The 27,833-nt window shown below is 32.5% G+C and overlaps 1 protein-coding gene across 3 annotated transcripts; it reads right to left on the minus strand.

Moving 5' to 3' along the window:
* Window positions 1-429: 429 nt before the first annotated feature.
* LOC106056791 (ribose-phosphate pyrophosphokinase 1) lies at window positions 430-27,733 on the minus strand. Of its 3 annotated transcripts, XR_008779306.1 has the most exons (8): window positions 27,495-27,733; window positions 22,198-22,381; window positions 19,178-19,276; window positions 18,769-18,893; window positions 17,953-18,126; window positions 16,038-16,197; window positions 993-4,435; window positions 430-833 (listed from the first exon to the last, which is right to left on the minus strand). XR_008779306.1 is itself a non-coding variant. In XM_056037699.1 (7 exons), exons 1-7 carry the CDS (start codon window positions 27,689-27,691, stop codon window positions 4,343-4,345), a joined length of 1,032 nt encoding a protein of 343 aa, XP_055893674.1. In that variant the 5' UTR covers window positions 27,692-27,733; the 3' UTR covers window positions 430-4,342. The 3 variants fall into 3 exon arrangements, 2 of the variants coding, with proteins under 2 accessions (XP_055893674.1, XP_055893675.1); XM_056037699.1 differs by having other exon boundaries at window positions 430-4,435; XM_056037700.1 differs by lacking the exons at window positions 430-833; window positions 993-4,435 and adding an exon at window positions 5,038-8,991.
* Between the last annotated feature and the right edge of the window lie 100 nt (window positions 27,734-27,833).

Below are 27,833 nucleotides of genomic sequence, written 5' to 3' on the forward strand. Positions count from 1 at the left end.
AAAACTTAAATGAGAAAAGTGCACAATTTTATTTAACAGCTGCCTACGACTGCTTGCCGAACATGTTTAGCGAAAGTGACCTCCTGCAAAAAAAACTTTGAAACTCCTGCAGAAGAAGAAATCAGAAAGAGGAGATGGGGCTGAATGGGGCACGCCTGCAGCAAATCGCCAACAAGCATCATAAGGAAGTCATTGAAGTGGAACCCACAAGGCAAGAGAAACAGAGCGCGTTCTGTTAGCATGATGTGACGCGAACTAGTGGTGGACACCTAAAACTTGAGTTACACCTGGAACATGGAAAAGATGGCCCAGGATTAAGATCCATTACTGGAGACCATGCTCAAATAGGGGTGACGGGCTATAAGAAGATCAATAATGAACACAATTTTACCACACAACCACACACATAAACGTGACACGAAAGCAATCTTAACATTTTAATACAATTGTTTTTATTTGCATGTAATTTTTGTTAGTTTGTGCAATAGAAATTTCTGAGTACATCGTCAGAAGAAGTCTGGTAATAACTCATTCAAAAAACAAACACATTTGGTTGTATCCTGTACATCGCACTACACGTGTAGAATGACATTTGAACCAGTTTGTAAATAACAATTTTGAGATCTTCATTTGAAAATAATATACATGGATTCATTGAAAGAAACAAACATGAACACAAAGTATGCACTGTAATAACTACATAAGACAAGTGATTTCATTGGCCAACTATATTGTGGCCATTTCTTTACCAGTGGGAAAAAACTCGTATGACCAAGATGCATTGAATAATCTTTCCAGTATGCTAAAAACTTTGTAAAGCTATATTTGGTAGACTTTCAATGAATCTACCAAAACAATGTAATGAGTATTAAAATAGGACATAGGGTTGTAATATATTACAACGGACCATTTTGGAGGCTTAGAGGTCCAAGTTGATGAGGTCAAAAGAATTGTTCAGTTAGCATTAGAAATTGTATGCTCTAACTCAAAACCTCTATTTCAGAATCTCAGTTGTCAACTACATCAGCTAAATCGTTAGAAGGGAAATTAAAATCATGTAGAATTGTTTATGCTGAATCTGTAAGGAAGTCCTAATTTTTCAATAAATTAAACTTTTTTTTTTAACTCAGTTGTCATAGATTAGGGTTAAGAAACGATAGAATAGCGCCAAGTACCAGTGGTAGGTTTTTTATTATTATTACTTTCAGACGTGCATTGAAGATTGTTAGGTTCTAAGCAGACCTCCTGGAGGACGAAAGGGGAGGGAAGCGAGAACGGTTCAATCTCAGAACCACCGTGACGACAGTCTGAAGCGACTACCACGCGACCATGCAGCGATCCAGTTCAATAGTTGATAGTTTATACCATCCAAATGATATTGGATTGTGTCTACTAGAGTGCTCGTTACCTATTGCTAACCCTAACCACTGCACATTATTAGTGCACGCACAATGTCCAGATTTTTGTAAAAAAAAAAATAATTCTATTACAACTGTGGAGGCCGCAGAGATTTTCATTTTTCAGAAGTAATCTTCTCGTCACGAAGAAGACACACCAATGCAAAGACAACTGAGATTCGAAGACCAATAGCTGGGCTGTAAGAATAATGGACAGTTTCATGTGGTATTTGTTGACGTATTCAAATACAGGAACAGAGCGACAAGTCGATAAAAATACGAATAAATCAGATTAATCTCCTTTGTCTATATTGACCTTTGATTTACTTTGTCTTTAAAGCGAAAGTTTACGTGATACTGTCAGCTTATGTGTTTTAATGTTTAGTTTGCACTTACGAGTAAGGACTGTCTACTATAACACTAATCGTAAATTCCTTTAAAAAAAAAACAGGAAAAAGTTGGCAAGTACCGGGTAGTGAAAGGTCAAGGAGATTGTCTGCTGCTGGTCCTTTAAAAAGGTGTATTTCCAACAAGAATCTACGGTACGGTAACACAATATTTAATGAAACAAAAAAATAAACAAAAGTTCTTTTCAATATTTGTCCGAGATAAAAAAAAAAACAAAAACATTAAACATTTGTAATCTGCATTTTTTTCTTAAAGAATTTTAACTTTTCTTTGAAAAAAAAAACAAGTTATATATATATATACAGTGAGTTCCAGTACTCAGTGATTAGTTGCTGGTACTCAGTAGTTGATTGCCTAACTTTTAACAACTAAAAATTAACAATATACGTTAAAAATAAAAGAAAAGTAATAATTTTTTCAAAACCGAGCCGGTACGCCATACCGGTGCGTACCGTCACAAAAAAAGCCCTGTATATATATATATATGCTTATGTTTCAACAATCAAAACATTTGGAAACTGAAATGTCTTTTGATTTGTTAGCTGATCAGTTTGATATATTCTGGTACACACAAAAAATTTTTGTTTTTTTAAACATGATTGTCTCCAAAAATCAACAAAACGCAAATAGAAATGTCCACACATACACATACATACAGATCAAATAATACAAATATTTATGCTTATGGTCAATTTTTTTTCTAAAAAGAGAAGATTATTATTCAGAGGCGTCGCTAGGTTAGGTATCTACCACTGCTATTTTATTAGCCAATAGGGTCACCCCCATCGCTCACCTCCAAATAAAATTTCCACTCAAATCTGTCATTAGTCAACTCTTTGTATCGAAGCTTAATATAAAGAGGCCATTGCTTTGCATTCAACGATTATTTACACAGCTGTAAAGTATTCATCAGGACATTTTAATACGTTTGCGTCGCTCACAGATGGGCGTCACCCAATGCGCACCCCCAGCGACGCCACTGTTGAACTATTTCCTCTTAGTGTTGAAAAAAAAAAATAATAAAGAGACCAGCACATAAAGTGAGCCTGGAGCTCCAAGTCACTCTCTGAACCCTAGCTCGAAATAGAAATGGATGGCCTCAACATGACTGGATAGGGGAGACAACCAACTTGAACCAACAACTCTTTCTTAAAATTAAAATCATGGTTTGGGTGATTCTCTTAGGTTCTATTCCAGCAAAACAGTGTTCATTTCTGTAACTACCTCACAATAGTTCTATTTCCATGGATGTAGTAACAGTGCTGTCTCTCCGCCAGCAAGAAGTGTACTTCCGAACCAAAGCAGAACACCTGCCTTTCTGAGACATGGGAGGTGGCCAATAGTGTACTTGTAACTTAAATGCTATTTCAAATATGTAGATTCATCAACAAGGTAGAATAGTATTATTATTCAAAACTCAAGCCACTAATAAGATTGCAAAAAACAAAAAAAAAATGAAAGCATGACAAATGATTAGTATAGCATATGTTTATAATAAAGCTATTTGCCAGTAACCAAAGTAACCCAATGCCACAAGAGAGTAATGTACCCTTCTCAGAGAATCTAGTGGATCTGAAAAATAGGATTAGTTTCTATACACACATATACTCTTTTGATATTAACAAAAATAGACATTCTCTTTGGGAAAATACATGTAATAATGAGTGGTGTAGAAATATCTTGTCCTTTAGGATAACAACTCATTTCTCAAGAGGGTGAATGAAGTAATTCTCTGTCATGGTGGAGTGACAAAGGGGGGGGGGGGGGGGTAATAGTTTAGGGATATGTCACAAGATTAGAAAGGAGGGAGGGGGTAACATTGATGCAGAGTGATTGGAGATGAACATTGTTTTGTTAATTAGGGTGATTTTTTTTTTCCTTTTTTCAGTAACTGTGGGCATAACTTTATTAAGCAATTTAATCTTTGTCTCAGAAAGAGGCATCAAGAGCACAGTAGAACTAAAACGCCAACTAAAAACTATTACAATAAAAAAAAATAATAATAAGTCAGAAAGGTTGAATTGAAAACAGCAACTGTTGAAAACTTCCACGACCCTTTAGTACTCTTTAACTACTCTTTTTATTTTGTTCTGCCACTTGCATTCAGCCCATCAGAAATAATCTCAAAGGGCTTGTTCTTAATCTCTAGAACACAGAGAAGTCGTGAACACTGACCATTAAGCAAGAACCTTAGAAAGTTTTCTATTCACAAAAACACACTATACAAGTATTAAGAGAACATCTAGTCTCAATAAACATTCTAACAAAACAAGCAGACGTCTGCTGTTTAAGAGACACTACACAATTCTTTTCTTTGCTGACATCAAAACAATAAACTGAGCAATAGTAATAAGAATTAAAACATTGTAGATTTTATTGTAAACAAAAAAAAAGTTGAACAAACTAATGCCTATATCATAAAAGAATGTTTTTGAATATCTCCATTTTTTTTTTACATTTTTTTTCTAATAATAAAAAAAATTCTGATATAAAAATAGTTTTATGAAAATAATAAAATTTTGTTTCCCGCCAACACTTTACATAGGAACATTACTGAACAAGTAGGACACTGACTCCCCGTTATGTGTACGTCTGATGGCCTCGGCTAATATTATTGAGATATCTTGGCACTGAAATAAAAAGGATGATTGCAAGAAAACAAAACACATACATGAATGAATTAAAAAAAAAATAATTAGCATTAGCCAATCATCAAGTTAAATAGCTGATAATAAATAATGAAATTTTTTTTTTTTATTTAAAAAAACTGAATTGGAAATGGCTTTTTTTTTTTCAAGAGTAATGTTCTCCTAAATAAAATTATGCCTAAGATTTTAAATGCAAAAGGGGAAATTTTAGAATAAATTATATGTGCATTGTAGCTTTTAACTTTACTTAATTTGGGCATACATTGTAATTCTTTTTGGTTGCTCACTCTGAAAAACAAAGCTCAAAGAAATGTCTCCTAACTCAACATTTATGTACAGATGGTTCACTTCATGTATCCACTTAGACACAGCAAAAAGTAAAATTTAATTGACTTAAAAAAAATCTTTAACTTTTGACTATGACAATTTCAAGTACGGTAATGAAAGTGATGTCAAATCTAATTGTATGCAAACCCTTGCATTCAGCACACTAGAGGCTAAAGTGAAAATGAAGTTGACATTTTCAACTTTTACTTGAGGTCTAAGAAATAAAAAATGCACTAAGAAGAAAACAAGAGTTTGGGTTTTGTGTAATACTGTTTATTTGATCATTCTTAAATCAGTGTTACATGGAATTTGTAAAACTCTTGAGACAAAGAGTTCATTCTCTTAACTTCACACTCCTTTCTTTGAGAAAGAGCTTTATTGAAAGTCATACTTAAAGAAAATACAAACACTAGTGTTGAATACAAATCATGTGTACGTTGTCTTTCTAACCTTATTTCTAACTGCATCAAGACAAAATGACTCTACAAAGTAAGTGTATAATAAAATAAAACCTACTGCAGTATATTTTTTTTTTCAGAAATAACATTTTTTACTTGGGTACCGCTATTACATAATCCACAATCTGGCCAACTGCTACAAGTACAGTACAAGTTGAAACAAAGAATTTAACATCACAAAATGTGTTGCTATTTTTTTGCCAATGCTTTCTGAAAGTTCATTTAAAAGCTAAAAAAAAAGAAGCTCTGGATTTCTAAGCATTTAAATCAATGATTTATTAGCTAATGTTCCTTTTACTAAGTCTTAGCTTGATTGCTGTAAAAAGGTATACAAGTTTCTGGTACTCAGTAAATATACAAAGCACTACTCTTTGGGGTAAAAAAGGTATACAAGTTCTGGTACTCAGTGAAAATGTAAAACGCTACTTATGGGGGCAATAGCTGAGCACAGTGTCCATGTTCTTTTATAAACAATCACATAGTTTTATCCTCCAATGAGAAGAGTTGGAGGGAAAGGAATAACAAAATGTTTCTAGCATAAGAGCTCAAATTGTTTCAAAGCACAAGATGCTTAAACTAGATGGCATCATCATCACTTTCATTGTAGGGGTGCTGTGACAGTTCCTGTAACCAAAGACCTTTACCAATCAGCGGCTGTTCTTAGCAGAATAGGTGGGGGTATGAAGACTATAATTCCTACTATCCCTAGTAATTCAGATAACTCTTCACTATGATGTGATAGTTTCTAGTAGCAGTGATGTCAATCAAAACACATGAATGTGGCTTGTTTCATCTTCCAACTTCATATGTTTATAAAGCAAGGGAAATTAGCAGTTGTTGTTGTTAACACACCATGTCAGCAGCAATGTTTTGGAACTTAATAGACAACAGTATCAAAACAAAACATCATTGGATCTAAACAAATAATTGCTACCTACAAACATGAACAGAAATATACTTTACTCAAAAAAAACATTTTATATGGATATGCATGTAGATTTCACAAAGGAAAAGTAGTTTTTATGAGAAACAGTTCTTGTAGACAATGACTGTATTAAATGCAAAACAAAAGTATTGAAAGAAGACTAAAATAAATATATATATATAATCAAAGAAATAGAAGATTCAAACAAAACCAATCCCTCCCCAAAAAAAACAAAACTTTTCAGTATTACTTCGAACAAAAATATACAAAGCTGCAGTAATCATTGGTACATGATGTAAGTGAACAAAATAGTTTTTGAGCTAAAAAAAAAAACAAAAACATAGCTGTAGTAATACAAATGGAGTCTGGAACACATTATTTGGTTATAAGAACACACAATGGTACATTACATTTGATGATGGGTTGTAGACATTATAAAGACAGACACACATATAAAGTAAAAATGATCAAAATGACACATTTAACAACCCTGACATTCCTTCTTGTATGTTTGAAAAAATTGGTGAAACAAAGAACGTTTTTTAATATCAAGGTGGCCCTTTATTTGACAGCTTTTCAAAACAATGCCCAAACTCTAAAGTTTCCACCAAATACTAGGAGGAAATAACTTGTCAAGAGAAAATGTTTCGGAAAATGAGAAAATATTCATCATGAGAAAATATTTATCGTTCATTTGGCCTGTTTATAAATAGTACAACCAAAAGTTAACTTAAAAAAAAAAGATAAATGATTAAAAAAGATTATATCTACTTATCTATTGCTGATTATAAATTTTCCTTGATCCTTTCTTTGAACCAAAAGAATGATACGAATAATGTATTTTAATCACTATTTATTTTAGTGATTTCCAACATTACTAAAATCAAAATGCCTTTAGCCTATTTTAAAGCAGATAATTTTTAACCTACCTCACAAATACATCCATAGAAATGAGACAGCAAATAAAACAGCCAAAAGCTAAGGATATTGAGCTTCTATGAATATGAGAACCCTGGTACATCTTTAGTCCTGGGTATGAATTTTATGCAACCTTATGCCTAACAAGGTGGGACAATTCAAAGTTTACCAATAACCAACACTGAACAAAAAGAAACTCTACAAAAAGCAATCAAAAGCTTGGAAACTTCCTTTACTTTCATCAGCATAAATAAACAAGTAATATGAATATCTTTCCATTCACTAAGCTAGCCCAAGAGTGGAATCCAGAAATGTCTGACTGATGGCATACGAACTACAAACTCTCTTTAACTGCAACATGAAAAATACCAACTAAGTAAAAAAAAATTAATGATGACCATAAATAATTACAAAGACCTAAAATTTGGAGCCTGTGTTTTATAAAGGTCAAGGAAACTTTTTCTCATCTGACAGGCTCAAGACCATGCAGACTTTATGAAAGCGTGCATTTAGGGGACCAGTATCTGGCTATGGGGTTTCTTTTTTTTTTTTTTTAACTACTAAAACCACTAAACTAGTTTCATGTTCATAAATTACCCTTATAAACTATCTATCAGTGTGTTCAACTCAACAAACAATGTTATTACCTCTATATGGAACACAACCAGAGGATAAAAATTAAAACTTAAAACATTCCCTCATAAAATGTCACCAGAAAAAATTGACCACAAGTTATTTACTTTATCAGAGGCCTGAAAAAAAAAGATGCTGACCCCAGAACATCCCTTTAGCAGAAACTGTATAGAGAAACGCCTGATCTGGAAACCCACTGTGCAGTTCATAAGGCTGTTTGTGTGAACCCTAAAAGCTCATAACAAGAATGAAGAGGAAGAGGTGTGTCCCATCAACATTGGTTAGTAAGAATCCTTTGCATGCCGGCAGACTATTCATGTACCCTAAAGTAGCCACCTAGGTGAACTGCAATCCTTCTCAAGTTATTTAGTGAGAGAAACAAGGGAGATGGCAGACTATTCACGATCCATAAAGTAGCCACCTAAGTGAACTTCAATCCTTCTCAAGTCATTTAGTAAGAGGAACAAGGGAGATGTTCATACATTAGCTTTGTTCACTTTAAATTATAAGAAAAGTTATATGGTAAACATTTATTGCTTCTCTTACTGGCCAACATGCATTTGCCTTTCTTTTTCTTTATCTAAAAAACTAAAGGAGATCCTAGTAGCAGTTTTAATGGCTTTAAATTATTCAAACTCAGTTTAAATATCATAACTCTTGCTTCAGTACCCTGTCTCTGAAGTATCAGAGGGCAGCTGCCTTCCACCACTGACATTTAGACATTGTTTATACATAATGCCACAATACTACAAGTTGAGACGTACAAAGACATTATTTTAAAGTATTATTTGTCAAATTATGAAGAGGGGAATAAGATTTTAATTACATAAAAAAAAAATATTGACTTCATTGACTTGAGCTTCTAGACTGGTAGGAGTAGTTCCCAAAGCTCTTACAACTTTCAACTAATGAGTAAATCAGTCACCAGTCCAACAGATATTTACAGAAATTATTCAATACAATCTATTGGTACTGATAGTCTTGTGTTTTTAATTAAAATGATAAAAAAAACCTATATGTGTAAAATAAAAAAAAATGGAAGAAAAAAAAAAAGAAATATGTACAACTTTCAGAAATGTGACGACATAAATTTCATATGAAATGCAACAGCACAATTCTTATGTTTTCAGTTCTACTTGTCTGGTCAATTGGTTGAGAAACTCCAGAGTAACTCTTGTTGGCCTTTAGATGGGCACATTGCCAAAGAGATAAGACACTGATTCACCATTATGTGTTCTTCTGACAGCCTCAGCTAAAATTATGGAAATGTCCATCAGCTGAAAAGAAATTAAGAAAGACATTGCTATTAAAAACAATATCTAAGCAATAGCTACTGCTCTATTAATTTCAATTTTGAAATTCTTAATTTTTTTCAATTTGAATTGGTCAATACTTTCCATTCATTTTAATTCTCTTTTATTTAATTTTTGACAGCAATAAATCTTTATGTCAGCTTTATGTCAGCTAACAATATTTTTCAAATTAGCTCCAAACAAGTTCAGACAATGTCTAAAAACAAAAAAGTAATTAGATTGACGTACAAGTCATGTTTGTTTTTATTTCTGTACTCGCAAGTTAACCAAAACATCTAAATGACTATTCAAGTGTTAGTTGATGTTAAGGTCTCCTGGTTAGGTACAATCTGTTTATTAGCCAATATTCAATCCAAAGTAACAGCAACATCAAAACTACTTCTAGAATATTTGCAATATACAAACCTTTTAAGTTAAAACACAAGTTTAAAGTATATATGTATATATAGCAACATAGTCACCAAAATCATTAAAGGGGGTGGGGGAGGTAGAGAAAGAATAAGGAGAGAGAGAGAATAGAGAAAGGGATATGGAGAGGAGGTGTTAGTTAATGTTATAAAAGGTTATCCTCACTTTTGAACATGTTGAACCAAGACTTTCAACTTTTCTTAGTTGCAGTATGAATAAAACACCTAAACACTGCATTTACTTTCATATCTCAAATTACCCCCAAAAAAGAGAAAGGGATGGAAGGCTGAGTTCAAAGTGAAAAACATCTGGTACCAGGTCTTGGCACTTCAATCAGCCAACCATTGGAATGTGTAGTTCACAGTGCAGTGTAAACCATTCAAACTGCTAAATGGTTTCTGTTCAGAAATGTTGAAATGTACATTGTTTCACTGATGAAAAGTTATGGCAAACACTTTGTGATTAACAGCCTACTATTTTGATCACCAAACAAAACATTGTCCAGCTCATCCCATGATCTCCTACAGCCAACTGTGGTAAGGGGGAGGACTGAAAGGGGTGGCTCAATTTCTAAATTCCATTTCTACATCATGTCTCTACTCTATTGGTGAACTGAGCAATACAAGACTCTTTAGTTTTAAACACTTTTTAACTTGGTTCTCTGTAGACCTGATAACAATTTTCAGATCTTTAATCTTTGGCAACCATTTCGACCAAGCAAAAGTAAATTATTTTCCACCACAAAGTAATCAGTGTTTTAGGTGGCTGGTTAGTGCGCATACAATCTATCAGTAAACATTTCTAGAAATGTGTTGGGTTTTTTTTGTTTTTGTTTGGCTATATATACAAATATTGTCCTTAATAACTTTCCCTATGACCAAAACTATTACAATGAAAACTTTTCCAAGAGATGAATACTTTTTTATGTCCTATATGTCATCAAAGAGCCTAATACAGTTATCTAATCAGCAGTCACTGCATTCTTTTGCGAGAGAGAACCAGATATATAAATCATATTCTGGATTTTTTTGTTTAAATTACTCTGGCCTGGTAAAATAAAATTTAAAAAATGAAGTCTCTACATCTCAAGAAGTGATGATCTTAGATGTCTTCTAAAGAAGCCTTAAATAAAATAAAACTCCCCAGTTCCTATGCTAGCCTTACAGATGTTCCTGCAGTGTAATAATTCTCTTCCACTTCCAAAAGGTTCTTTTTGCCTTCCCATGTATTTGATACATTCTGGATTTATCATGATGAAAATAGTCCATTATTTGTTAGTAGTGATTCTAATTCAAACTTGGCCATCTCTCCTTACAAAATGACTATTGAACTTTTTCATTTAATCACACCAGGAAGAAGGTTGAGCTTTCTCTTATTTGATAATTGCATGCAAAGCTAAAAAATAAAACTTTAAGTTTTAGAAATGTTTACTGAGCTAACACTCATTTATTGATGACTGCAGAAAAATTGATAACCTACATTTTGAATTGAATTTACTCGGAAATTAGCTGGGAAAAAAATTGCATTTTAACACAAGGCTGAGACTGTTTACCGTAATTGCAATCACTTTTTGCTGGCATTATTTTTATTGTCTTTAAATGATCATTTAGTATTACTGTGTATTTTATCTGAAGATTGAACTCATGTCAATTGTATCACACTTTTTGCTGCTGCAATCCATGTTTTTACACCTTTTCATGCATATCAAGATGAAAAAAATGGTTTCCATGAGAAACTTCCTCTGATGTATCTGATAATGTAGGTTATTTATTTTCCACCTCTAATCAAATAAATATTCAAATGTGTAACTCCGTTACCTCTTTGTATAAACGAGTTGTAAGTGGATGGTAAATGAACTGCCATAATGCCAACCTTAATTTCCGACTTGACAAATATTTTCATTCATCAAAACAAAAAAGTAAATTCTGTACAATTTAAACAGCTTAAGTACAAGAAAAATCCAATTAAAATTTTTTTAAATGCCACCGCCTCAGGCATCTCAAAATGGCATCTGGTAGAAAAATCACTCTCATATGCCTCCTTTTTCTTCTGTTGAAGTGCTGATCTTTACAATATTTGATATTTTGAAGTGAATCAGATTAATCTTGTCAAACTTAAAATTATCTTTATTTGTTTAGTAAATTATGTCTAATAAAAATCAAAATTACATGTCACTGGATTGTCACTTGAAGCACAAGATTAGTTAAAAAAGAAATTTCAATCCAATCATAAGCTAATAGCAAGAAATATTGTACATCAGCCTAAAGGTTAGCAGAACATATCAGATGGTCAGAATCTTTTGGTTTGTGTATACATCCAGCTTCTAGATGGTTTTCTTTTTGAATTTTTTTAACAAATATTATTGTATTTAGTGATAGCACAAAATTAGTCGTGTAAAAATGAAAACATTGATTTAGCAATGACATTGTGTGGATTACTTAGTATGTGGGTGTACCTAGAAAAAGTAAACTAATCAGTGAGTATGTAAGTGTACAAGGTAAAAAAAAAATGTGAACATCATAACAAAAGAACACAGTTTTTCTATATAGTGAGCCCTCGCCACTCACGCATCAGTTTCCCTTTTCAGTATTTTTAATAAGAAATTAGCAAAAAATAAATTGCAGATCTTTGGTTTTTTTTTGTGTATTTTTTTTCTCGATTTTCTGCAAAACTCAAAACTGGAAAATAAAAATATGTTATGAATTTTACATAAAGATAACCTTTATGTGTGTGTGTGTATATATATATATATATATATATATTATTAACATCAGTTCTAACATGATGCGCTACTCGATTGGTTGCTTGGTTGCATTGTATCCTACAGCCTTAGGTTAGTGCACCAGAGCGAGAGAGAAATTCTTTTTTACTTCATTGTTTTAATTAAATAAATTACTACATTTTGTGTATTTTGTCTACTGTATGCATGTACGAGTACACAGGTTCATGTAACATAAAAGTGAAATGGAAAAAAAAAAAGGGTGGGAGGGTAAAAAGCCCTCTATTATAGTTATAGTCCTCAAATACTTCATTTCTAATTCCCTGATTTCAGTTCTCGCGGATGGTTCTAGTAATAAACAAGGGTTCACTGTACCTTCATCCCTCAATATCACTGCTACTGTTTGTGTGACAACCACAACAAGAGGGCTGTGTGCCATGAACTGCTTGTTTGTATTTTAATGTTATAAATAAAGAAGCACAAGTTGAATCCTGATGACTTCCTTTGTTTCAGCTCATATTTTACAGTGCATTGAACGAAATCCTAACAAGGTTACAAAGACAGTTTGTGTGGAACCACAAATTCATAATCTACCCCCAAAGTGGTCCACCCAGGCAGGAAAAAAGGCAGGTTTCAATATTTTCAGAAGAATATCAGTATTAAATTCTATCAGAAGTGGTCCATTCAAGCAGGTAAAAGGCAGTTTCAATATTTTCAGAAAGAATATCATAATAAAATTCTATCAAAGCAAATGACAGAGAAGAATGGAGAAAGAAGGTTGACAGATCCTGTGTGGTGCTCCAAAGGTCCAGCAGACCAAGGGATAGGTGAAAGTGAATGTAAAGTTAGATGTGAACCTGGCCTAACCGATGTCTTATAATGAGTATCTAATTGTTTTGTAAAGGTTCAATCTGTTATTCAAAGCCTCAAGAAAAAAAACATTGCCGTAAAAACAAATTCCTGTAGTTTTGTGTTCTGTGGTGGTGTAAAAATGTAGATCTAGGTTATTTTTAGCCATTTATCAGTTTTCGCGTGGAAACGCTCTGCAGTTCACACGGTAATATGAAAAACTACTTATTAATTGTTGTTTTAAATTATGTCCAACTTATTTGCATAGTAAATAGATTTTTTCTCTACAAAAAAAAGTTAACATTTTTTTTTGTAAATGTAGTATTTAGTATGACAGAACTTACATAACTTAGCAATACAATTGTAAAAAAAATATATTTTTTGACCAAATATCTAAAACCATTTGCATATCTCCCTTACTAAAAAGCCTCTAGTGTTTGTTACTATTAATAGTGAATAGTTGTAAAAAATGGTGTATATTTATGAAAAAACTGCTTGCGTAATTGATTTAAAAAATTAGATTTTTCGCTTTCAGAAAAGAAAAAAGTAGCTGTTGCACCAGAACTTTGAATGATCTAAAATATGATGTTCGATTTTCATTTTCTCTTCTAGTTTCTGAGATCTAAACGGGACAGACGGACGAACAGACAGGCCACACAAAACTAATAGCGTCTTTTCCCCTTTCGGGGGCCGCTAAAAATCATTTTTCAATAAAAGATATTTACTGCCAGCCCGAAGTGAATAAGACACCATTATTTGTGAGATTTCTCTAGACAAATTGTTTCTTTTTTTTTTACCCAAATGTCAAGATAAAGTGTGAAGCTAGATTTAAGTTTCCAATGTCCCAGCGCCTTCAACGCTCCACACAGCACACGCACAAACTTCCAGGCACCCATGACTTACATTTAACATGACATCAAATCCTTTAAAAGAGTTCTGCTAGGGTGATGACTGTGATGGTCAACAGAACAATCAAGCGCAGGACAAGGAATTTTATATTTGAGATGTACCTGGACTTGAGTTGTTTTAGCTGGTAGTAAGGAAACCTTCCCCCTCCCTCCCATAGCATCCAAAGAAATTGGACAAGAACACAAGAGTATCTTATGCCAAAGAAGTATGGAGTATTATTATTATCTGAATGTTAATTGGTTTATATATAATACCATATTTATAAAAAGTTTTTGTCTAAAATTTTAGATACAATTAAAACATTGACATCTTTCATCTGTTATTAAAACAAGCTCACTGACTTCTACTGGTTATCCAACGCTTTACTTTGATGATCAAAAGGTTCAGGATTGGTTCAAAATATACAGCTCTACCTTGCTAAGCTGTAAGTTGTCAATCAAGACCAACTTTCATAACAAATGCAATATTTTATTTTTGCACTGGCTAAAAGGTATTTAAAAAAAAAATAGTTTTAAATATTCTAACGAATCCGATACAATAGAAGAATAAATGCATAAATACTTAATAATATTAGCTATCTGCACAGGACTTGTCATAAGTTCTAGTTCATTTATGAAGCGATAGGAAAATTCAGAATTTTACCCTTTTACTTCTGATGTAATAGGATTTATGTCAATAACATGCAAGTGTTGGTTTTCTTTCAAGCTAGTGGCTACAAGTCTGAGCGCAATTTATTTTAAAATTATCTCCCATATTTGCAAATTATGTCCAACAGCAATTATTTTCTAATTATGTCCCATAGCAGTTGACTTTCAGAAGCAGCTTAGCAAAGTGAAGTTGTATATTTCAAAACGAAACATTTCAACAACAAATATATTTGAATTTCACATTTTCTTTAAAAACCTAAATCAACCAAACATTATGCCATTGTAATATTCAAAAATAATCTTTCACCCTTATTATCATGTTCCAATCAATGAAAGCCCTTTAGCTAGGGAAGTATAACCAAATTAAAAGAAAATTTTACTTTACCATGTATCACAACACTAAACAAGCAATAGAGAAACCTGTTTTGTGCACTAATTAACAAAACATTCAGGCTTTTTCATTATCAGAAAAATAAAAAAGTTCCTTTTTTCTGAGAATGAAGCGACTGTAAAAGAGATCTGGTTAACATGTTAGTTGTTAAAGACTTCATTAAAGTACACTCTGGATTAAATATTTCACAATGCCTACTACTTTAGGTTCAAAATAATGCTTAGCATTCTATAAACTATTACAAAAAAACAAAAAAAAAAAAAACACACAGACTACAAGTCGGGGTCAAAAACAAAGATACCCACCTAGAGTATTAACCATCAGCCTTCCAGCATGCGCCAAGACAATGTAAAGAGCGGCAAGGCAACAATCTTGCGCAAATAGACAAAAAAAATCTAGTCCGCTGGAATAGCAGGCTTTTATGAGGATGAAAGACTATTTCATGACAATGGCGATGAGAACAAAAGAAACCAAGCACTAAAGTCGGTGCAGATTAGTCACAAATGGCAGGCATAGGCCTTTTAATATTCTAGTGTCTCACTAAGGAAACATAGGGGCTTACAAATTTTGTTTTCAATGGAACATGCAACTGTTTATAAATATGATAACCAGTAGAATTGATTTTTGACATATTTTCGCCCAGATTTTAATTTTAAAAAAAATTGTTTCATGAATTTACATATTATTAAATAATGAAATTTCCATTATCCAATTCATGGAACTATTGGGTTAGCAAAATATGTTTGAATACTTTCAGCTTTAATGGGACTGTTTAAGATATTTACATTCCATGAACGATAGTCATTAAAAAATATATGGACCATATTTTACTGGCTATTGTTAATTGGTTGTTCATCATAGAGCACATTAGTATGTAACAAGTGGCAAGAACTTATCCAGCCAACAAGACAAAGGATTAAAAGCCTTTAAATGTCAGCCATCAACACATCTTAAATTCATGTAAATCTAAGCAAAACAAAAATGTCATCAAATGCAAAGAATTTTACAGAATTTCAATATTCCTTTGAAAGGGGAAGTAAACAGCTTAAAATTGAATCTTTGTTGAGAAAAAGACAAACGTTCCTACCTGTATCTTGGGGGCATCTTTCATACGCTGGTCTTGTGGTATTGTGTTTGTCACAACCACTGCTTCAAAAGAGGAATTGTTGATGCGAGATATTGCTGGTCCTGAGAAAATCCCATGTGTGCAGATGGCATAGACTTTAAGGGCACCTGCTTCCAGTAATCTGAAATTTGACAAGATCATAAAAATATGAGCTTTGATTTACCCTCAAAAACCATGTGGCATGTTCAGAATAGTTGGCTTCACCTAGTGTGACAATAGCACTGCCTCTGAGTCAAACCCCACTTGTCAATTTCAAAATGGTAGTGCAAGTATTTAATATTTTTTGTTCTGTTTTTGATTAGAGTATATCTTATAATGTTAAGTTTTATTTAACCTTTGAATCTTTTCTCCTGCACATATCTGGTTTTTAAACTTGATCTATCTATATGATATATGTGGTAGCTTTTAGTTTACTATGAATTAAAAAAAAATAGTTTAATTTTCTCAATGGTAAACTGCTACTTAAAAGACACAGACAAAAACAATAAAAATGATGCAGTCCAGGAAATAAAATCAATATGTAGTCATCTCATCACTACAAATACTTTATCAGGGGTGCCACTTATTTTTCCAGTAAACCCTGAAACTTAACTTCTCACTTTGTATAAACCATGAAACCAAAATACACAAACCCTGAAACTTAACTTCTCACTTTGTATAAACCATGAAACCAAAATACACAAACCCTGAAACTTAACTTCTCACTTTGTATAAACCATGAAACCAAAATACACAAACCCTGAAACTTAACTTCTCACTTTGTATAAACCACGAAACCAAAATACACAAACCCTGAAACTTAACTCCTCACTTTGTATAAACCATGAAACCAAAATACACAAACCTTGAAACTTAACTTCTCACTTTGTATAAACCATGAAACCAAAATACACAAACCCTGAAACTTAACTTCTCACTTTGTATAAACCATGAAACCAAAATACACAAACCTTGAAACTTAACTTCTCACTTTGTATAAACCATGAAACCAAAATACACAAACCCTGAAACTTAACTTCTCACTTTGTATAAACCATGAAACCAAAATACACAAACCCTGAATTTAACTTCTCACTTTGTATAAACCATGAAACCAAAATATACAAACCCTGAAGTAAAGCACGTGCCAGCTCAAATGTTTTCAATTCAAATATTTAGAAGAAATGAGTGAACTGTAAAAAGTTACTTAGTTTAATTTGTATGTTTACATGCTTCTTTATTGTTCTTCTCAAAGGTAGCTACGCACAATTTTTAAAAAATCACCATCAATGTTTGACATTTATTTTAACAAAGATATTTTTGCACCCCTCAGATCTTAGATATGGATCTAGACTGAGATCTAAATCTAGGAACATTCATTGTAGAATGTTTACATTCTAAAAAAAAAAGCATGCTTAGTGTGTATATTACGTGAAAGTCTCTCAGGTCATAAGATAGTAAAAAGGTCAATTTTGTTTTATGGTGGCTTCTTTGTATTATTAGCAAAGTATTACAAACATGGAAAAAAAAATTTAAACCAAAATCTAAATATACCAAAAAAACTATTTTTTTTTAAATAGCAGTGGGCAAACCCAGAGGGAAAAAAAATTAAACTCTCAAAACCTGAATTTTTGGGGGTATCTCAGAAAACTAAACACCATTTTCTTCTAAAATATGGTAGAAGATTTAAGACTATTTACACAGATGAAAGTAGACAATTGTACTGTACTATGTAGCAAGACTGGGAAGACAAATATCTTCATCAAATATATCAGTATAAATAATCTTTTTGTGGAGAACAAAGGGAACATCTAAGATATGAAGTTTATTTTGATTTTTTTAAATTTTTGTTTTGTATACCAAATCATTTGACATTTGTTAAGATCATACTACCCACTTTTCAGCTGCATGACATATTGTTCCACATGTGTCAGCCATGTCATCCACCAAAATTGCTATCTTGTCTTTCACGTCGCCAACTAGAACCATAGCTGCCACCTCATTAGCTTTCTTCCTTTCTTTGTGGATCAAAGCAAAGTCTACATTTAACCTATCAGCGATCGCTGTCACTCTTTGGAAAAAAAAAAGGTTACATGCTTCACTGAAATAGTTTACAAGTGTAATGAAAATTAAAGTCAGTATGAATAAATTTGAACAAAACTTTATAAATAATTTTTGAATGAGTTGTTTGTTTTACTCAGCACATATATAACAAAAAGTAAAGTACCTTTTTACCATCTAAAGGGCAGATGATGTAAAGGCCATTTTGTTTCTATGGCCAATGGTTAACGAGGGTGTCATGTGGCCAACACAACGACCAACCGTTTTTCTTTCCCCAGGTACACATTAGAGCTTAAACTCAAAAAATTAAAAAGCCCAGTCTATACTGAAATTAGAGCCCAGGATCCCTTTGTTCGGAAGCCAAGCATTTAACCACTTGGCCACCACAGCACCCCCCCCCTTCTTCAATCACAGGTAGAACAAACAAAAATGCTAAAATTAAATATTTATAGGTAACATGAATGCCAAGAGTTTCGCTACATAAGCTCATTATTCATAAACAGAGAGAGCATCATGTTTACAAATATACCAGCATGTAAGTATCAATCTATCACCAAGAAGGAATCAATAACTTGCCCAGTCAATAGGTTTAGAACAATGACTAAACAAAAAATTGTGTTTCAAAGAGACTATAGACAGCTGTTGTGCATACCTTTTGGCTCCACCTGCATCTGGTGAGACTATGGTACAGTTTCGCCAGTCAGTGATGTTCTCCTTTATCCATTTCAATACTGCAGGCTCGGCATACAAGTTATCAACAGGGATATCAAAGAACCCCTAAGAAAGAAAAAAAGAACAATAAAATGATTTTAATGTAAGATTATAGTTTCTAAGCCATACTGAAACAGTATATGTACAACAATGTACTTACAAACTCTTTATAATGTGGTTTGAAACATAAAAGCACTATCTTAATGATCTTTCTTTTGGAACATCTATAGTTTACACAAGAAAAGGTTCTGTAGACCTACAAACTGTGTGAGATCCACCAGGAAGTTAAAGGATCTCAATCATTGACAATGGGGTCTGAAACATAATTAAAAAAGGAGGAGTGGACGTACCTGAATTTGTGACGCATGCAAGTCCATGGTGATAATGTGGTCAGCCCCAGATGTTGATAACATATTGGCCACAAGTTTAGCAGAAATAGGTGCTCGACTCTGTATTACAGTATCAAAGAATGCAAATAAAATTTATCATTAAGCACAATAATAAAATTAATTTAAGAAGGGGAATCCTTAGAAATAGAATGTATTTATTTATACATATTTAAGTATTTTATTTGGTCTTATTATTAATTGTTTTTAAAGACTAATAACATTTAAATTCATATTTAAAAAGAGAATGTTTTTTTTAATGAATACAAATTATGATGGATAAACTCAAAAAGGATGGAGAGTTTTAATAATAATATTTAAAATAAAAACATCACCAGTTATGATTAATATTTAGTAAGATTAACAATACAAGTTGAAATATCCCACTCACCCAGCCCCAAGCACATACTTTCTACAAATATTAAATATTTTGATTTTTATCTCATAATGCTAATTTGTCTATGTACATGATTTATTAATTCAATTTGTTAAGTTTTAACTCAGGCTAAAAACAAATGTAAAATGCTTGAATAAATCTTTGTAAGAACTTTTTCTTTTCCAAAAGTCAATCCAGCATAGAATTAACCAGAAAGGTCACAACTTACAGTAGAGCTTGAATCAATAATTAACACAAAAAGTCCACATGATCACATGGATATATATAAAAAGCTTCCCTTTCAGACCACAAGAAAGATGACGCTTACTATATGCTATCCCGACAAGACCAACGCCTAATCTTTCGACTCAGGACCGGACACAACAGAATGCGACAACACATGTACCGGAAGCTCAAAATTGGAGCCAGTGAAATCTGCCCATGTGGAGTATCACCAGAGAATGCCGACCACGTCCTCCAAAACTGCTCTCTTTACCAAGAGGCCCATATAAGACATTGGCCCCAAATCACCCCAGTAGAAAGAAAACTATATGGAGAGCTCCCTGATTTGGAAACCACTGCGCAGTTCATCTCATGTATTGGTCTAGTCATCAGAACACTCCAGCATAACAATGAGAACGAAGAAGAAGAAGACCTTGTGGTCTATAGGGCAGATGATGTAAAGGTCATCTGTTTCTTTGGCCTACGGTTAACAAGAATGTCATGTGGCCAACATAGCGACCAACCGGCTTTACTTTTCCCCAGCTAATGTCAGGTACCACTTAGAGCTGGGTGGACTAAGGGGCGCCCAAGGATCCCAAAATTAAAACTCACAGTCTTCACCAGGATTCGAACCCGGGACCCCCGGTTTAGAAGCCAAGCGCTTAACCGCTCAGCCACCACTCCTCCTATGGATATTTGTACATGTCACTAAAAGCTTAATTTTTTTTTTAAAGGAATATCTAAAAACATAAAAGAAGAAGACCCAGAGAGACTTAAGAACTAAAATAATTGCAAGTTTGCTCTTTTTACAGAGTAATAAAGTATTAAGTAATTATAACAATAGCAGTTATATTAACTTAGTTTCAAAGCAGCTTAGAAACTGTTTAGACATGGAACAGCTGGCACAACTACTACAATAATTTAGCTATGTGACACAGGTGGTGGATTCATTAATTAAAACAATACATCAGGTGGCTTCACTAATGTTAACAATTATAGAAAAATTAGGTATATTTTAGTTATCAATTTAGCACATAATAAAGAAACAACAGAATTTTCTTGAAAATATTCTTTTTTATTAATGTGTAAGTGTTTAGAGCAAAGTGAAAAAATTTACTAATAAATAGTTTGAATAATCTTTGTTAAATATGTAAATTAAAAAAAACAACACCCTCAAGGTTACATGGTGAAGATGTATTTATGGAACATGAAAGCCAGCAAACCAGATTTCTAATTAAAAGCAAAATAATGGAAAAGAAGGATTAGATTTCTTTACTTGTTGTTTTTTTCTTATATATTTAATTAGATTTTAAAATAAAAAATTAATGTGTATTTCAATTTACTTTCATTTGCTGTCCTACATTAATAAAAAAAAAAAAAATATTTTTTTTTATCCAATTCCTCTCAATCTAATGCCAGGACTAAACCTCATTTTAAAAAATGCATCATGAGAATTCATAGCTTTTATATTTACATTTTGTATAAAAGTTAAGAAAAATATAAATGCTGTAACTATTGTATAGGTCAACCTTGTATATGTTTCCTTGTGGGCCATTAATCTGATATTAGAAAAAGCAATTAAAATGTTATACAACTAGAAGAAGCATCTCGACCAGCAGGACTTGAGGTCAATGACAGTAAAACCAAGTACATCACAATGACAAGAGACAATCAAACAGAGGGACAAAATATCAAAATCAAAGACCACGAATTTGAAAACGTCCAAACTTTCAAATATCTAGGAAGTACTATTAATTTCAAAAATGACCTACTAACAGAAATAAAGGAAAGAATAGCAGCAGGCAACAGGGCATTTTATAGCACCCACCATTTACTTAAGAGCAAAACTATTTCAAGGAAAACCAAGAAAATAATATACAAAACCATAATAAGACCAGCAGCAATGTATGGAAGTGAGACCTGGACACTGACGAAGACATCTGAAAATTTACTTAACACTTGGGAAAGAAAAATTCTTAGGAAAATCTATGGTGCCATATATGATGAAACAGGGTGGAGGACAAGCACTAACCATGAGTTATATCAATTATATGAAGACCCACCAATAGTGAACGAAATAAAAAAGAACAGACTACGTTGGGCAGGTCATCTTGAAAGAATGTCAGACAACAGAGGGGCGAAAATCGTATACAGGCAAAAACTAAAAGGCAGGCGACCCAAAGGCAGACCCCGAATGCGATGGATAGATGACGTGGAAGCAGATCTGAAGCAGCTTGGGGTTAGGGCATGGAGACAAAAGGCCCAGGAGAGATCTGAATGGAAGGATGTGTTAAAGCAGGCCAGAGCCCTCCATGGGCTGTAGCGCCACTGGGATGGATGGATGGATGGAATTAAAATGTTAAAAAACTATTTAAAAAAATCATACCTTGTCTTTTTTATCCTGTCTTGCATATGGAAAACATGGGATGACAGCTGTGACTCTGCTGGCAGACGCAATCTTGCAAGCATTAATCATAATCAATAGTTCCATCAACATGTCATTTACCTCTTTGCAACCACTCTGAACAATAAAAACATCCTCGCCTCTGACAGACTCACCTATTTCAACACTGAAGATGAGAAGAGGAAATAAATGTTTACTAGGATGAATAGACATTGTATGAAGCACGAAAAATGTGTATCAGTTACTAAGCCAAGATCCAAGAGCCATCAAACTTGATAATTATAATCTGGATGAAAGTAGCTTCGTTTTTTTACTTAAATATTTCACACTTTATGGAAATGCTCAAGAAAGAACAAAGAAACAAATAAATATAAATGCAAAGGCCTGACTCACTCAACACTCAACTCACAAATCCTTAATTGTCCCACTTGCAGTGGACGAAGAAATCATAATCGAAATCCCACCGGTTCAATTAAACAAAAGTGATTTTCCCAATTTTGACCTAATATTTTTTTTGAAAGTGGACATTTCAAAAAGTAAACTTCTGTGTGCTAATTTCAATAGCACTATTTACCGCGTAACATGCTTTTGTAGGCATTGTATAAAAACACATCACTTTTTGGGGGTGTCAAATGCATAAGCTGAGGTTGACTGAACTATGTCATGTGTTTTAGTGCATTAAAAAAAGAAATGTAGGTATAAATATTATATTACTGTGGGTTGTATTATTGAAGGTAGAGGTAAAAAAAAAAAAGAAATGAAAAAGATATGAATTCTTGGGAAAGAGAGTGTTACAACGGCAGAGTGATAACAAAAAAGGGATTCAACCAAAAAGCAACATAGAGCTTGAAAAAGTTTAATATTGAATCAGAAGTTAAAGAGAAGTCAATGACTGTATGTGTAAAATTATTTTTTTAGTGACACTGATGGCAGGAGGAAGGGGTCAAAAAAGTTATAGTTTCCAGCCAAAACATTAAGTGAGTGTTATGATTAGCATGATTTAATAAAAGAAAAAAGGAGTCCTGGGCAAAAAATATCAGTGTATCAAATATTTCAATTAACAACTGAACAGCAGAAGAACAGTCATATAGTGCAAAAAGACTATTTAAAGGGAAGAGAGTCAATGGAAAAATAAACAATAAGCCTTCGAACAGATCAATGGGCATCTAATAGGTGGTGGATAATGTTTATAAACATATATGGTGCATAGTGGCCAAGGAATGTGGATGATATGAAGAGAAAATCTAACTACTCTAAATTAACATGCCTATCACCCCACCTCCTAGAAAGGAGGTAATTTATGGGAAGAAAAAAAGCCACATTTAAAGAAAAGAGGCTGTGTAATGTTTACTTTGGACAACCTCCAATGAGAACATTCTCTGCTTGCTGCCATATTTATATATTATTCATTATCACTAAAGCACTCTTATGGAAATAGGGCACCCTCTAATCAGTGCTTTACTTTTTATAAGAGGGAGCAAATAACATTGTGATGACTGGATCTAACAGATTCTTTGTTCCAACACAAGTGTAATATAAATCTGTAATAAATACAGCACAGAAACTATCAGTAAACTGAAACTTTAATATTTTTAAAATAAACTCAACAATAACAGTTATATATATATATACATGTCCAGAAATTTAGCATTGTAGAACAGGAAATAAATTGTCTATGACAGTTTAAAGTGTGTATATATTTTTTTGAATTAAAATATTATATCCTATCAAATGTAATAAATAGTATCACAATAACTACATTTATCAAGCTGAAAGAACAAACCAACTAACCCTTAACCCTTTTGTCTTCCTTTAGATCTAATTATAGTATTTTTCAATCTCCATACTTCCTGATAATTATTTTTTTCAAATGTATATATATATATATATATATTAAAGATATATCTTGAAATTCTACATTTGAATATTTGATGAACTTGTGCCATTTAAAAATATAATTTCACACCATCGCTGGTTATAATTATATCACCAGCTGATATCAAAGCGCCTATCTACTACTAGATTAAGATCTTTTTTTTTATATAATTATATTTCACTGTAATAGTTTTTTGTTTTTTTTGTCAAAAGTTCGTAGCCCCTCAGGTCATGATAAAGTAGGTTTGATTACTGCATACAAGTGTTTTGTTATTCTGAAATTTCTAACAGTTATTATAGCAACATGATTTGCGCGCTGGACTGTCATTGATTTATTGATGGTCCCGGGTTCAAACCCTGCCCACCCTCATCCCCCATAGTCCTGAGGGAGGTTTGGACTAGGAAGTAATTATTTTATCTTCAACTCTGAAGGAACATCCGAAACATGTAAAACATTTTACAAACATTTTTTACAATGCACTTTAAAAGATCGACAGTGAAAGCAAAAAATAATGACGACTCAACTCAACAAGGCAACACAATACTTAGAAATAGCTTAAAGACTGAGAGAAGACTGTTCACATTCGACATCATTCATTTTTTTAAAAATGAGTTTGAATCTTATGAATTTGAGCTCGATGTCTGATCGTAATAACAGATACAAACAGGATATATTTAAAGCTATTACACTTTCAAAATGTCTTGAATGCTGATAGTGCTACACTTCTAAGTCTAAAGTGACTAGATATACATCCCTTTCTAGAAATGTACTCTAGATACTATATATAGATCTAGATCTATAGATCTATTACTTACTACTAGATGTCTAGATATTAACTGTGCATCTCAGGTTTAATAATAAGTATCAACACAAAATTGTGGATTTCTGTTTAAATTTTAATGAAGTTTAAAAAGTTACAGCAATTGAAGCGTTAAAGAATATGAGGATCAGGCATTTCTGTTGAAAATTGTATTCAATTATCTCTTCGCTTCTATATGTATCCCCACTTTAATATCAAATAAAATAATTATGTTACTGTCTATCACATGTTTGAAATTAGGATAAATATCAAGACATATTCATGCATTGCTGATGAAAATTTCATTCACTTATCTGTAAGGGTTAAAAAGTTATATAGCATTCTCATTGTAAACTTTTCGTGTTTTGGTCACAATTTTTTTTTTAAATAGGCAAAATTTTCAACAATAAAATTGTGATAACTTCTGTTCTAGTTAACTTAGAAACATAAATGAGGTATCAATAAACTCTGTTCAAAAAGCTTCTATCTTACTGTATTAGTTTCATTACAATAATTGAACTTGAAATTTTTATCAAAGTACCTATTATAATTTAATTATTTTAATTAATTAGTAATAGTTAATAAGTTATACAGATTATAGTCATTATAGTACTACATGACAGACTGTGACTAGTTTGTCACTAGTGACTAGATCTATCAAGATCTAAATCTACTAGAATAGACCCTAACTGTTGTTTAACTATCAGAAGTATCATGAGTGTAGAGATGAGACATGCAGTAGTAAAAAGACTTCACAGTTGTAGTCGACAAGTGTCACAAGTTGTAGTCAATGTAGTGATAGTGTAACTTATTAACTCTTTCTTTCCTAATTGTCGATGCCATCTTTGATTTGACCCAATTAAAATGATTAAACTAAATTTTGTTTATTTAAAAACTTTAATTTTCATTGTTTAGAAAGAGCAAGCATTCCCCCTATAATTTGATACCAAATATAACATTTTCTGATAACAAACAAAAAAGTTATTGAAGTTTGATCCTAACAGTTAGTAACAGGATAGTGAAATACTAATGAATAATTCTATCAGAACTAGGAAAATAATTATGGAGAGAAAGAGTTAAATTAGGTCTACTAGCCCTGCCCTAGTCACTGGTGACAACTAGAGAAGACTTGTACTACTTGTAGTATGTAGACAGACAATAATTCTAGAGTAACTTACATCAATCGAACAAGTTAAGCTCAGCCACTGACATTTTTATGTTTGAATTTGTGTACCTCCGTAAGAATTAGACCTAGGACAAAACTGATTGTATCTATCTATGAACTCCTCATCCATTTATCTTGAAAAGTAGATATGTTTTATTGTATTACTACTGATAGTTAAAATTATATTTGATGTTTAAATAGGTAAGGTTGATGCTTTCAAGAGCTTAAAGTTTCGAATACTGTTTTACCTCTACCTTCAAGAATCGAACATCTTAAGAAACTCTCGAACACATGAAAAGTATGGTGTTTTAAAAGTGTTATAATCTTAAAATTTTGTTATTTATAATCTGTAAATTGCATTACATTATTTTGAAAAATAACAATTAAAAAATTATAATTAAAATTTTTTGTCTTCTTTGAGTTATATCCCTTTGATGTTTATTTTTAACATTAAAATGGTGTTCGATATTTTATGAAGCTGAGATTGCTTATAAAAAAAAACATATTTCAAATTCCCCCTCATTTCAACCTCAATTTTTATGTTTGGGTAGCAAGGGGCAGATTAAACAAATAGTTGCAAATATTTCTCACCCTAATTAGAAGCATAATTAATATAATATATATTAATACAAGTTTTGTTGAGCTGAAGCATCATTGGCATAAAAAAAAATACTATTAACCCCTGAGCTGACTCACTTCACTCTTCCCAAGAGGTAAAAAAAAGTGACGTTTTTATACCAATATTACCAATGCACTTTGAATATAAGTAAAAAAATTATCTTCGGGTGAAAATGAAACTAAATATAGATCTATGAATAATTCTATCTAAACTATAAAGAAATTGACGAAGCACAATAGGAATGGACTAGTTTCGTTACAATCATCGAAATAAAGGAGAATTTTAAAAAATACAGTGGGGGTGTTCGAGAAGTACCTTAACATGAAGGTGTTCGATTGATGTCAGTTACTATAGATCTAGAATATTCTAGAATGTCTAGATCTACAATGAACTAAAAAACAATCTAATGATAAATCACTATGACTAATCTAATACTTCTAAATCTAGATAGATAGAGTCAGTCTATTGATCTACTAATAATTTAATATTAATACGTTTATATACACACGGTAACTTAAGTTAAACTGACTACTTAAACGCATAGAATGTCATAGATCTAGCCTACTCGCTGCCTAGGCCTAGAGATTCTAGATCTAGGACTAGATCTAAATCTTAATCTAGGTTACACTACAGACTACAGTGACTACAGGTAGGATAGGAGTTCAGTTAGATTCTCTATTATACTATAGACTTCTAGACTATAGATCTAGACTCTAGTATACTAAGTATAGATATCGTCTAGTCACCAGTCTATTCTAGTACAGTAGTAGAAGTAGTGTGCACTGTCACTGTGTGAGTGTGAGGAGAAAAAAAAACGTACCAACATTCACCGTTGCTAAATTTTTTTGTAATAACTTTTCCTGGTTCCAAACCTAACCTGGAACATATCTTCTGTGTTAATTCAGGATGAGAAGTTCCAGAAAAAACTTTAATGTTAGGCATTTTTCTTTCAAAATCAATGCTAGATTTAGACCTAGGTTCTTCCAAATTAGCGCTAGACTTATCTACATTATACATGTGTTGTTGTCCTTGCGGTAATGGTGTGCCCGAGACTAGCGCGACCTAATTTATATCCAAAATGCTTTCTATGTAGCAAAGAGCCAATTTTTTTTGTAAGGTACGCGGACAAATAGTACCCTATAACTATAATTTAGATTTA

Source organism: Biomphalaria glabrata, chromosome 8, assembly GCF_947242115.1.
Source record: "Biomphalaria glabrata chromosome 8, xgBioGlab47.1, whole genome shotgun sequence".
NCBI classification, from domain to species: Eukaryota; Metazoa; Mollusca; class Gastropoda; family Planorbidae; genus Biomphalaria; species Biomphalaria glabrata.

Coding starts and splice junctions, on each gene's coding strand:
- LOC106056791 (XM_056037699.1), bottom strand. CDS start 27,691: ATGTATAATGTAGATAAGTCTAGCGCTAATTTGGAAGAACCTAGGTCT. Junction 19,277..22,197: donor GACAGGATAAAAAAGACAAG/GTATGATTTTTT, acceptor ACTGTAATACAG/AGTCGAGCACCTATTTCTGC. Junction 4,436..16,037: donor AAGATGCCCCCAAGATACAG/GTAGGAACGTTT, acceptor TTTTTATTTCAG/TGCCAAGATATCTCAATAAT.